At 42.6% G+C, this 12039-nt stretch overlaps 1 protein-coding gene across 1 annotated transcript; it reads left to right on the top strand.

Moving 5' to 3' along the window:
* The first annotated feature begins 5061 nt into the window (after positions 1-5061).
* Positions 5062-6944, top strand: si:dkey-18p12.4 (SPRY_PRY_C-I_1 domain-containing protein). Its single transcript, XM_042703001.1, has 3 exons — positions 5062-5175; positions 5282-5511; positions 5668-6944. The coding sequence occupies exons 2-3, from the start codon at positions 5496-5498 to the stop codon at positions 6198-6200; spliced, it is 549 nt and encodes a 182-aa protein (XP_042558935.1). The 5' UTR covers positions 5062-5175; positions 5282-5495; the 3' UTR covers positions 6201-6944.
* The last annotated feature ends 5095 nt before the right edge of the window (positions 6945-12039 follow it).

The raw sequence follows: 12039 nt of genomic DNA, 5'->3' as shown, positions 1-12039 counted from the left end.
CTGTTCCCCGTGCAGCTTTGGGACTCTCTGATCACTGCCTGGTCCATCTGCTCCCAACCTACAGGCAGAAATTAAAATCTGCAAAGCCTGTAGTCAAGACAGTGAGGAAATGGACCAACGAGTCAAAACTGGAGCTTCAGGCCTGCTTTGACTGCACTGACTGGAGTGTTTTTGAGGCTACATCTACAGAGCAGGGCGAACTTACTGACACTGTGACATCTAACATCAGCTTTTGTGAGGACATGTGTGTACCCACCAAAACTTTCCGCACCTTCAGTAATAATAAACCTTGGTTTACGGCAAAGCTCAGACAGCTTCGAAAGGCCAAAGAGGAGGCCTACAGGAGTGGGGACAGGATCCTATACAACCAGGCCAGGAACACACTGACAAAGGAGATCAGAGTAGCAAAGAGGAGCTACTCTGAAAAGCTTAAAAACAGGTTATCATCCAACGATCCTGCGTCAGTGTGGAGAGGCCTGCTGGACATCACCAACTACAGGAAACCGTCCCCCCACACTGCAGAGAACCCTCAACTAGCCGACGATCTGAATGAGTTTTACTGCAGGTTTGATCACCCTGTGGTGCAGTCGCTACAACCTGGAGTTGAACTCGCTCAAAACTGGAGATGATAGTGGACTTCAGGAGGAGCCCCCCATCACTGCCCCCCTCACCATACTGAGCAGCACTGTGCCTGCTGTGGAATCCTTCAGGTTTCTGCGTTCCACAATATCCCAGAACCTGAAGTGGGAGCCAAACATCAATACAGTCCTCAAAAAGGCCCAGCAGAGGCTGTACTCAGGAGCTGCTGATCCAGTTTTACACTGCAGTCATTGAGTCTGTTCTCTGCTCTTCCATCACTGTCTGGTTTGGATCGGCCACTAAACTGGACAGGAACAGATTACAACGGACAGTCAGGTCTGCAGAAAGGATTATTGGTGCCGACCTGCCCATCATCCAGGACCTGTACACCTCCAGAGCCAGGAAACGGGCAGGGAAAATCATTGCAGACCCCTCACACCCTGGACATAATCTGTTCCAGCTCCTCCCCTCTGGCAGGCGCTACAGATCTCTGTACACCAAAACCACCAGACACAGGAACAGTTTTGTCCCCCTTGCCGTCACTCTAATGAACAGTTGACAAATTATTATATTATTATATTTTATTATTATTTATTATATTTATTAATTTTATCCTAAACTGTTGTGTTATACCGCATATTTTTCAGTTTAAGTACAATGAGAGCAACTAAACCCAGAAAAAATTCCTTGTATGTGGAAATGTACTTGCCAATAAAGATGATTCTGATTCTGATTCTGATACAAGTCCTTGTGCCATTTCTTTTTTGTGCAATATGCAAAATAACAATTATGGAAAATAAAATAAATACTAAAAATAATACAAACATTTGTCATTAGCCTACTCTGTTCCAATTTAGATAAAGCTTGATTGGGATGAGATTTGACCTCCACACTTTGCCAGGTGATGGTGCACCCTTGTGGCCACACAATGCTATGTAAAAACCTGACCTGAAGTTCAACTTCTCACTTGCATCCAGAGTAATCTAGATCTAAAAGAAAGAAAAAATGGAAGAGCAACTACAATTTGGGAAAGTTATCAACATCTTTCAGACATTTTAGAAAGCATATAAGGCAGGGGTACTCAATTAGAAACCCAAAAGGTCCGCTCGCCAAATTTCCATTCAGTCCAGGGTCCGGAACAGTGACGGTCAAAATCCAAAAACATAACTCCAACAAAAACGATCGAACTATGCACAAAAGGTGATGTGGCCTTATTTGTGTGAAAGGTGACACTTTTTTGTGGTTTAAACTTGGGCATAAAAGGTGTGAAGGTCAGGCAGAGGCACTGATGTAAGTGTTCATTAGTGAGTGTGCTCCTGTATTTGTTTTTCACCATATTCATGGTTAAAAAGGCAGACTCACAACAGTATGTTGAGGTATGCACGCTCTTGTTGTGTGGCTGGTCTAACTATTACACTGCATGTTGCTTGGTATGATTGCAGATGATTTATTTTTCTGCCCCTTACCTCAGAGTTCTGCGGGTATTTTTGTTCGAAGTGTGCATGCTTTGTTTCATAGTGACGTTTCACGTTACCACTTTTGACAAGGGCAACCGTCTCGTTGCAGATTAAACACATCGGTTTTGTGCTCCCCACAGGCAGCACAAATGCATACTTGTCAGTCCACTCTGTCTTAAATTAGCGATTTTTGGAATCAACTTTTCGTTTCTTGTCGGGTTTAAAGCACACCATGATTTTCGTTTGCTGAGAAAAACATACCGTTCACAAATCTATCTGCCCGAGTTGTTGCCATTGACACACACAACCTGCGTGACCCACAGAGCTCGCGGCCAACATTGAGTGAGTGAGTTGTCATAGTGATGTTGTTATTACAGCTCCTGATTGGACCTCTGGAATGGACACAGAAGATAGAAAGCACATCCAGTAGGGGAAAAAAAATATATAGCGCGAAATCACGCCCAAATAAAAACTTGTTTGGATCATGTTTCAATTAGAATGTTGATTTTGGCTTCGGTCCAAATTTGATTGCGTCTGGGTCCGGATCCGGACCGCGGTCCGCCTATTGAGTACCCCTGGTATAGGCTCAACAACAAGAAACACGTTATCTTATCCAGGTGTCCCCGCCCCCCAGCTACTCTGCCAGCCCCCCGCAGCGCATAGCAACCCGCACATGAGCTGCCGCGGCTGACATAGAGCAAGGACAGGCACACAGACATCACAATGAACATGAACATTAACACATACAGATCGCTACATTATTACTTTCTTGTGATTTTTTTTTTTGTTTGATAATAGTTGTTTTCCCAAATTGCCACATTTAGAATATGGTGCTGTTTTGTACTGGCGCGGTCTCCCTAGCGTCCACTTTGCAACGTATTAGTTCGACAGTTTGTAAACAATCTCCCACGACCTGCGCGTGTGAACATCTTGGTGGAACGTCTTTGTGTTTAGTGCCAAATTTTACTTCTGGACTGCACTCTGCAACATTTTCAAGCAAGGTATCCTAAGTTTTTGAAGAACATTATACACATAGATGTGTCTACTGGTTGTTTTCATATTTCATATCAGCATTCTTTACACACACATAGGTAAGGTAATACATGCGCTGAACTCTTCGTGTTAATTGGAGTCAATATGAACTCATGAATATTGAACTCGTTCATACAAAGTTGCACAGGCACCCTGAGGGTTTCTACCTTTTCCCATTACAATTGTATAAGTTAAATCGAGGAGACTATAACATCAGTTAGATAACTAGCTATTATTTTATGTAAATGGGACTCTTTTAAATCGTTTAAAGTTATTTTAAGTTTCCTTAGCTAGCATAACTAGATAACTATAGCAACACGCTCAAAGTGGATACGTTTGTCCATACCGCCTTCTTTACCATGCATTTAACATATGCATAGCCCTCATTTGCTAACGGCTGGGTCGTTAGCAGCTGTTTTGTCACTCAGAATGTCATTCTTCTTACAAAGTGCTAATTATTATTATTCTTTTTCTAACTGTATATATCTAGGGTTTCAAGGTTCAAGGTTTCTGGGGATGTTCTTTTTATGACGCTAGGACAAAAACTCGCGGAGCTTCAAAGGCATATTGACAACAATAACAAAAATTCGCACCAGTAGGAAATCCTCCTTGAAGGGGGGGGGGGGGGGGGGGGGGGGGGGGGGCGAATTTGGCTACCGCACAGGGCGGCTAAAACCCCCGCTACGCCACTGCTCATCTTGTTGTTGTTTTTATATGTGGGTTGAGCTGTGTGTTTTTTCAGGTCTTAAGGAGGAAGTAGTTTTATCTGTCACGTTTGCTCAACATGTGTGGGCGGAACATGTTTTTGCAGGTCTGAAGGAAGAAGTGTTATTATCTGTCAGCTGCAGAGACACAGTGTTCAGTTCAGTGTTGCTGAACTGTGTGAATAATGTTCTGATGATGATGACTTTATTGGAATAATTTCCCATCGATTAGCAGACAAGGCTGTTGAAGGAAGTGAAAGGAAATGAGTTCATCAAAACAGAGTGAGTTAATTGTCATACACTTTTTAATCCAAATATAAAAAAATAGCTTTACTTTTAAATTAGGCTGAATTGTTTCACATGCATCTGAGAACCTCAGAGTCCTGCCTCAATGCAAAATAAAAACATGCAATTAAAATGATTTGTTGGAGTCAAAATGTATTTATATCCCAGAGTCAGCTAGCAAATGTTCTTGCTATGCTTTTACAGTTTTCTCCCGGTCAGTGTCAGTTCTGCTTCCTCTGTTGCAGAACCATTTGCAGTTTCACAGAGTTGTGGAAGCTTCAATGATTATGAGATTAAAAAGGAGAGAACTAAAAAAAAATGCAGCTCACAACCTTTTCTCAAACCAACCTTTAACTTGCTTAAGGTAAGATGTCCGTGTTGTATGTTGAGACACACGCATCTGAAAGGTCATCTTTTCTGCACATTAAGGGTTGTGACGCTAATTTTTTGTTTTGTTTGCTTTCCTTAGTTGATCAAAGGGTTACAAATTCTTCGTTATGGCAGTTTGGCAAAGGTAGGCAGTGTTGGGTGTGGTTGTCTCATGCCTCTGTCATTGGCACATAACAAGATAATGATAGATAGAAAAGAGGTAATGACCCCTACCGTGTCCTTCTATTGTATTATTGTTTTGGCAGAAGCACAGCAGCCTGCAGGTGCCAGATGACTCCTCCTCCTTGTGTGCGTCAAAACTTGATCCAGGACACGCCTCTCAGCTACATGGAATGGTGCAGGTAATGAACTAAAGAATGTGGATGAGTCTCTTTTTTTAACCAGTCCCTAAACTAGAGAATGTACTGTATGCGTGACAGATGCCGATAAGAACAGAGTCTCAATGATCATAGTCATCTAACCAGCCCCGAAACTAGAGTATGTGGATAAGATGAGTGAGATGCAGAGAAGGAATGTAAACGCAAATGACTCAGAGAAGGACACCGTCTCAATGACCTTAGTCATCTAACCAGCCCCGATCCATTCTCTGTATTACTCCTCACAGCTTGCAAAGCCGTCTCTCCTTTCCAGAGAGAGGGATGAGGAGGATGGAGGGATGGAGAGAAAAGGGCTGAAACAGGAGGCTGAAACTGAAACTGTACAGCTCTCACAGGCACGCAGCGCTACTGGTAGGTCTAGGTAGTTTCCTGGGGGTAATTTGATGCAGGTCAGTCATCTGATGCCTTTTGATGTCATATCTCTGGCTTTTTTCATTTTGTTTCTCTTTTGTTCCAGGAAAGGTACTTAACCCAGGTAGGCTTGCTCTTCATTTAATCTGAAAAAACAGAGTGCACTGTGTCCTTCCTGCTATTGTGCAGTTCATTTTATAGTTAAAACATAGTTAAAGTTAAAATATTAATAGCAGTGTTTCTCAACAACACATTAGCAGCAATGTCCTTCATATTACCATGGTAACACAAGGCCCCTCTGTTTTTTAGAATGGAAGTCGATGACTAAATCAACAGGTAAGATTATTTGCATGCTGCTTTGCAATGTTCAAATCTAATGCAAATCTATGGCTATGTTGGTTATGCATATAGTGACAGTGACCTTTTATATCCCCTGTGTCCTCTGCTGTCATGAAATATGGCTGCCTAAACACTTTCCCCACTTTCCTTCAGTTAAGATCACCCTGGACCCAAAGACGGCAAACCCCACTCTCAAGATATCTGCTGACGGAAGGCGAGTGAGGTCAATCACCTTTGAGGAGAGCAAAGAAAAACGACATGCTTGGTTCCAGCGGGCTCCTCACAAGTATGACGGCTGGTTCTGCATCCAGGGAACCGAGGGCTTTAGCTCAGGCAGCCACTACTGGGAGGTGGATGTGAGGGGATGCTCTGATTGGAGGATAGGCGTAGTAAAGGAGTCGGCACCCAGACATGGCTTTACCAAACTCACCACGTCCTCAGGGTACTGGACCCTCCGTCTCCAATTAGGCAGACTTATTGCCCTCACCGACCCCATCACCAAATTAAACCAGCCAATCCCCAGAAGAGTAGGAGTGTATCTGGACATGGAGGGCAGACAGGTCAGATTCTTTGATGCAAAGCAGAGGAGACACATTTACACCTTCCAGGCTGATTTTGGCAACTCTGAGAAGATTTACCCCGTGCTTGGCACAGTGGACACCAACAGAGAGGTGGTCATTGTGTAGATTCAGATCCTAGGAAGCAGATGTGGTTCAGCTAATACACTGTTTAGCTAAAGGAAGCTTGTGAACCAAGCATATACTTCTCACATAGCTATCTCAGTACGAGTCTTACATAGCCGCTTCCTTTGTCTCAGAACGCATCTTACACAGCAGCTTCCTCTGTCTCAGTGATCTGATATATGCCTCTTATGTTATCTTTAATTTCTCTTTGAAGCGCAGAGAAACAGCACTAGTCATCAGAAGCCTGTGAGGAAGGCTAAGCAAGTTTGAGGTTATGGAGATGAAAGCTCAGAGAACCGCCGACAAGACTGTTAACTCCAAAGTCTTGTAAGGCCAGAGAGTCTAAGCAGTATTTTAAAGATACTGGGTTTTGAGATGTGAGAAAAGCCATTGCTCGTCATCGAAACCATATGGGTCTCAAACGTACCTCAGGGGAATACTTATACTGTACTTCATTGCACTTTATGTAGACTGGAATGCCAGTTCTTATTTCTTTACTTAATCTTGCGTTGTTATATGTTGTTCCTTTTGTATATGCATACAAGACATTCTGCTTGTATGGTTTCTACATACAGCTGTTTATAAACTTTTATAAACATAAAGTTTTTGGTGGTGTACATGTGTGAGTGTTTGTAGTGCGTTTGTCAGTCATACGTGAACAGGAGCAGGGATCCAAATTCTATTGTATGCAAAGTTATACAAAATCAATACATGTCAAATTAATAAAGCTTTAGTGTTTTATACCAACCTGGGTGTCTGAATTTCCAACAACAGTTTACAGTAATGTAAAGTATGAGGGACATGCACATACAAACACACACAGACACACACACACACACACACACATTTATGTGCATACAAGACATTCTGCTTGGCATGAGGACAGTATGGTTTCTACATAGAGCTGTTTATAAACATTTATAAACATAACTTTTTTTGTGGTGCGTTTGTCAGTCATACGTGATACTTTCTGTCTCTGGAAAGTATCATGTATGTTTGCTGCTGTGCTTAAAAACCACAGCTAAAGAAACACACACACAAACCCCACCCCCAGACACACACACACACACACAGATAGAACTATGTCAATAAGACGCACACTCTGAAACTAAAACTGAATGCCTATACAAAGCGAGGAGCCTAAATATGGACCCCTGCACACGACAGTCAGGACCTAAACACGCTGTGGGACCCTTGTAATTACCCCCATCTTCAAATATTTAATATAATAAAGATTTAACCTCTTAACAATATGCTGATGCCGCATTTAAACATAATTCTCTCAAAAATCTCATGTACCAGCTGATATCAAGATGTGAAACACTGTCAGTGTATGTGTACGAAACTGTCAGATCTAGATAAAGTAGACACAATGTTCCTACTTCTTGGTTTCTCTTTCAAACAGAGAACACCCAGTGGCAGTTGCCTAAATCAACAGCTTTGTATTTGCACTGTTATGAAGACTGTCAACGGTTGCCTGCACATTTGGATAAAGTAGAAAACAACGTTCCTGAACATGCAGCATAGCCAGAAAAGCAGCATAGTTTCTCTTTCAAACAGAACCCAACCTACTGATTGGTTGCCTGCCTTTTGTTGCTGTCAGTTAACAACCCACTGACAGGAAGTGGCTGCTGGTGGTTTGGCCTTTGTATTGTGAGCATGCTCAGTTGGTCTCCAGGCAACCAGGCATATCAGGTGATCTGTTCTCTGCAAGAACAGGCAAATCAGACAATAGGCACCTTCAAGTTCAAACAGTATTGTATTCATTCGGGGCAGTGTTGTGTGTTTAGTGCTGATAGTCTTCAAATGTCTAGACAGGCGTCATGCCATTACGTGGACACATATTTCCAGCCAGGCCCTCGCTGGAGTGATGTGCTTGAGGTTTCTGTAGCAGGCAGGTTTTGCGGGGTCGGGTTGCTAGCCCCATGCCCAACCCTCCTCCTCTATCCGGGCTCCAGAAGGATCACCCCGGTGGACTTACCATCACGCAGAAGTGAACCCATCATTTCTTACAAATTAATTTCACCATCTGTTCTATATTTTTCACTGTGAATTTGGAGCTCGTCCGTGTCTACTTTAGAGTCGACTCCAACAGCAGTAGCAGTAGTAGCAGCAGCAGCAGCAGCAGCAGCAGCAGCAGCAGTAGTAGCAGTAGTAGTAGCAGTATTAGTATTAGTTTTAGTTTAGCAGTATTAGTTTTCCTACCTTGTGTAAATTAATAAAATCAATCAATTTTAAATGAATACAGCTTACATGTATATCAGCCCGGGTGTCTGGATTCCAAACAACAGTAATGTAAATGTTATATTAATTAATTTATATTGTACACACAGACACACACACACACACACACACACATGCACACATATTCATATACACAAGACATTCTGCCTGGCATGAGGTCAGTATGGTTTCTACATAGAGCTGTTTATAAACTGCAGCTGTTTGTGGTGTACATGTGTGAGTGTCAGTCATATGTTATACTTTCTGTTTCTATAAACGAACATGCTTTCCTCTTCTTGTAAGTCTGTCCTTCTCGAGGAAATTGAAAGTATCACATATGTATGGTGCTGTACTTAAAAGCCAACACAACACACATACACAGACAGAGATAATACTATGTGACATTCTGACACCAAAAATGCTAATAAGCATACTAATAAGACATTCATGTAATTACCCTCATCTTCAAATCTTTAATATAATAAAGATTTAACTTGATACCAATATTCTGTTGCCACAGTTAAACATAATTCTCTCAGAAATGTCATGTATCAGCTGATATACCTATGCAACTATATGCACTGAACAAGCACATCTAGATGTGACACACATACAGTATCAGTGTATGTCAGTGCACAGGCAGATCTAGATAAGGTTGAAAACAACATGCCTGAACATGCAGCATAGCCAGAAAAGCAGCAGAGTGATTGGTTGCCTGCCTTTTGTTGCTGTCGGTTACCCCCCACTGACAGGAAGTGGCTACTGGTGGCTTGGCCTGTCTATTGTGAGCATGTGTTGTGGCGAGACTGAGTCCCGCACCTTTTCTTTCAATCAGAAGACTGGAGACTGGATGTAGAAATCTGGAGTATTTATTGCAATCAATAAGCAGCAATAAGGGGATGCCCATGGATCATCTCATTGTGTGAACGCTGGTATACGGAGCGTTCACACAGTAGTAGTAGCAGCAGCAGTATTAGTAACAGTAGTAGTAGTAGTAACAGTAGTAGTAGCAGTAGTAGTAGTAGCAGCAGCAGCAGCAGCAGCAGCAGTAGTAGCAGTAGTAGTAGCAGCAGCAGTATTAGTAACAGTAGTAGTAGCAGCAGCAGCAGCAGAAGCAGCAGTAGCAGCAGCAGCAGCAGCAGAATCAGCAGTAGTAGCAGTAGTAGTAGCAGCAGCAGTAGTAGTAACAGCAGTAGTAGCAGCAGTAGTAGTAGCAGTAGCACACTTTCATTTAGTAATTTAGCAGACGCTTTTATCCAAAGCGACGCACAAGGGAGAGAACAATCAAGCGCAAATACTCAGCTCTGCTGCTCATCCCCCAAATGCATGTTCCTTACAAATGTGGCACCATTTAAAAGGGAAATAAACAGGCTTTCCAACGGTATAAGATTTATTGCCAAGAAGCATTGTTACAACAAAGAAATAATCTACCAAACACAAATTTCCTTACTTTTTGTGCTATGTATATATTATTTATTAAAATAAAGTGAGTTATATTTTTGGCATCTGGTGCTGTGTCCTTGGCATTGAAAAGCACACACAGTTCCCATCTAAAGGGAATGTTTTGTAACTTGAAGCGTTTTGGAACTGTTTATATAATATTTATTAAAATAAAGTGACTTAGGGATTTAGTATAAAATATTTTTGGCATCTGGTGCTGTGTCCTTGGCATGGAAAGGTTATAGGGCAGGAGAGTGTAGAAGTGAGCCGACTTATTTGATTATGAAGGCCGTACAGCCTATGAGTGTTAAGAAGTGGTGTTTACTTAACAATGGTTCGTTACACGGGTAGTCAGTCCAATATCCAGGCAAACATATCCAATAGGGCATAGGCAAGAGAATAGTCGTTGTACAGGCAGATGTCGGAAACAGAAGTAAATCAATTAACAAAGAGCAAACGCTAATTGCTGGAAACACGAGGATAATAACAATGAACATACCACGTAACATACAATGACGAGAGCGCAACGAGAAACAAGAATACACGGACTATACACACACACACATAGATAACGAGGGACAGGTGAAAACAATCAAGGTGGGGCAGACAATCAAGGACAGGGGCGTGAGGAGTCATACACGAGGAAACAAAGGTAAACAAACACAAAACCGAAGAACACCTGACAACAACAGGAAAACAAACTAAGAAACAGGACGGGGCTTAACAATGAGTGTGTGTGGCTTTGTCGAGGCATGTGAAGGCATGAGGAAATGTACTATTTATGCAGAAGTATCAAAAGAAGAACTGCACGGAAAGCATGAGAATGAGAGCGAAAGAGATAGATAGAGAAGTAAAAGCATCCATATTGTGATCAAGTTCCCATTAACCTTACATAACCATCTAGAGGACATATACCATGGTAACACATTGGGCCTCATTTATAAAATGTTGCGTAGAAACCATCCTACATTTGATCTCAGACGTTTTCTGAAATGGTCGTAAGTGTTATTCACAGAAAATGAACGTACGCCCAAAAAAACACGTGTACGCCATTCCTGCGTTTATAAATCACAAATGATCGTGGAATTGTGCGCAGCTTAATCTCCGCCCTCAAAACGCCCCTACTTAATCGAATTAGCATATTCTCAATGCACAAACGGAGCGCATCCTCAATGCACAAACTCTCTGTGACAATGGCAAGCAAGAAAGAAACATGTAATAAGAAGAATTATAGTGAGGCTGAAATCGACGTTCTGCTGATGGAAGAGCAGATGCGGGCCAAAACATTGTTCGAAAGCCTGTCAGGTGGCGTAGGCTAATGGCAAAAGCAAAGTATGTGGCATGGTAGAAGACACGTCTCCGAAGCACCAGCGGCTGCACCTGCGGCACGAGCAGCACCAGAAGCCGCATCTGCGGCAGCAGCACCTGCTGCACCAGCATCGGGGCCTCGTCGCCCATCACCAGCTTCCTCTTCTCATTCACAAAGGGACTTGAATGAGTCTGTTAGTGAGGTTGTTGCCGAACTCTGTCCGCTATTGAGGGTTCTTTGAACAAAAGTGCCTAAATAAAACATTCTGAAGAAAATGAACATGTGTGCATTTATTCTTATACTGTTGGTATAGTTGGTGAATCAGCTCCCGTCTTCTCAGTGCAGTGATGTGCGTGTTCCAGCCAGCTGGGACGGGAGGGTGGTCCTCTTGGTCCATGCGCATTTCGTCTTCTCCTAGCTCTATGCCATGGCTTAGACAGATGTTGTGTAGCACACAACAGGCTAGGATGATTTGGCAAACCTTTTCGGGGTCTTAAAGAAGTCTCCCTACCGATGCATTCAAACATCGCCACCTTCCCTTCAGCATGCCTATGCTGCGCTCCACTACCGACCGCGCACGAGCATGTGCTGTATTGAAGTGGGCTTCCTAGGCTGTCTGAGTGTGCGCAATCGGGGTGAGAAGCCATTGGGAACCCTGTTTTACGCAGAAAATCCTCTTTCACATTTCGCTGTTCCTGGGCACTGTATGGACATGTAATACATTTCGGACATAGAGGGATAATATCCTCTAACAACGCCAATGCAGCCATATCTCCTACTGAAAACTGTCACTATCAGGCTTTTTATAGGCTATAAATTGAGCGAATTAAAATGAATACCTATTAGACGTGAATTTCATTCATGTATGAA

The sequence above is a fragment of the Clupea harengus genome, chromosome 2, assembly GCF_900700415.2.
Source record: "Clupea harengus chromosome 2, Ch_v2.0.2, whole genome shotgun sequence".
Classification (NCBI taxonomy): Eukaryota; Metazoa; Chordata; class Actinopteri; order Clupeiformes; family Clupeidae; genus Clupea; species Clupea harengus.
Note: the sequence above shows the minus strand (reverse complement) of the source record. Positions and strands in the feature narration are given on the sequence as shown.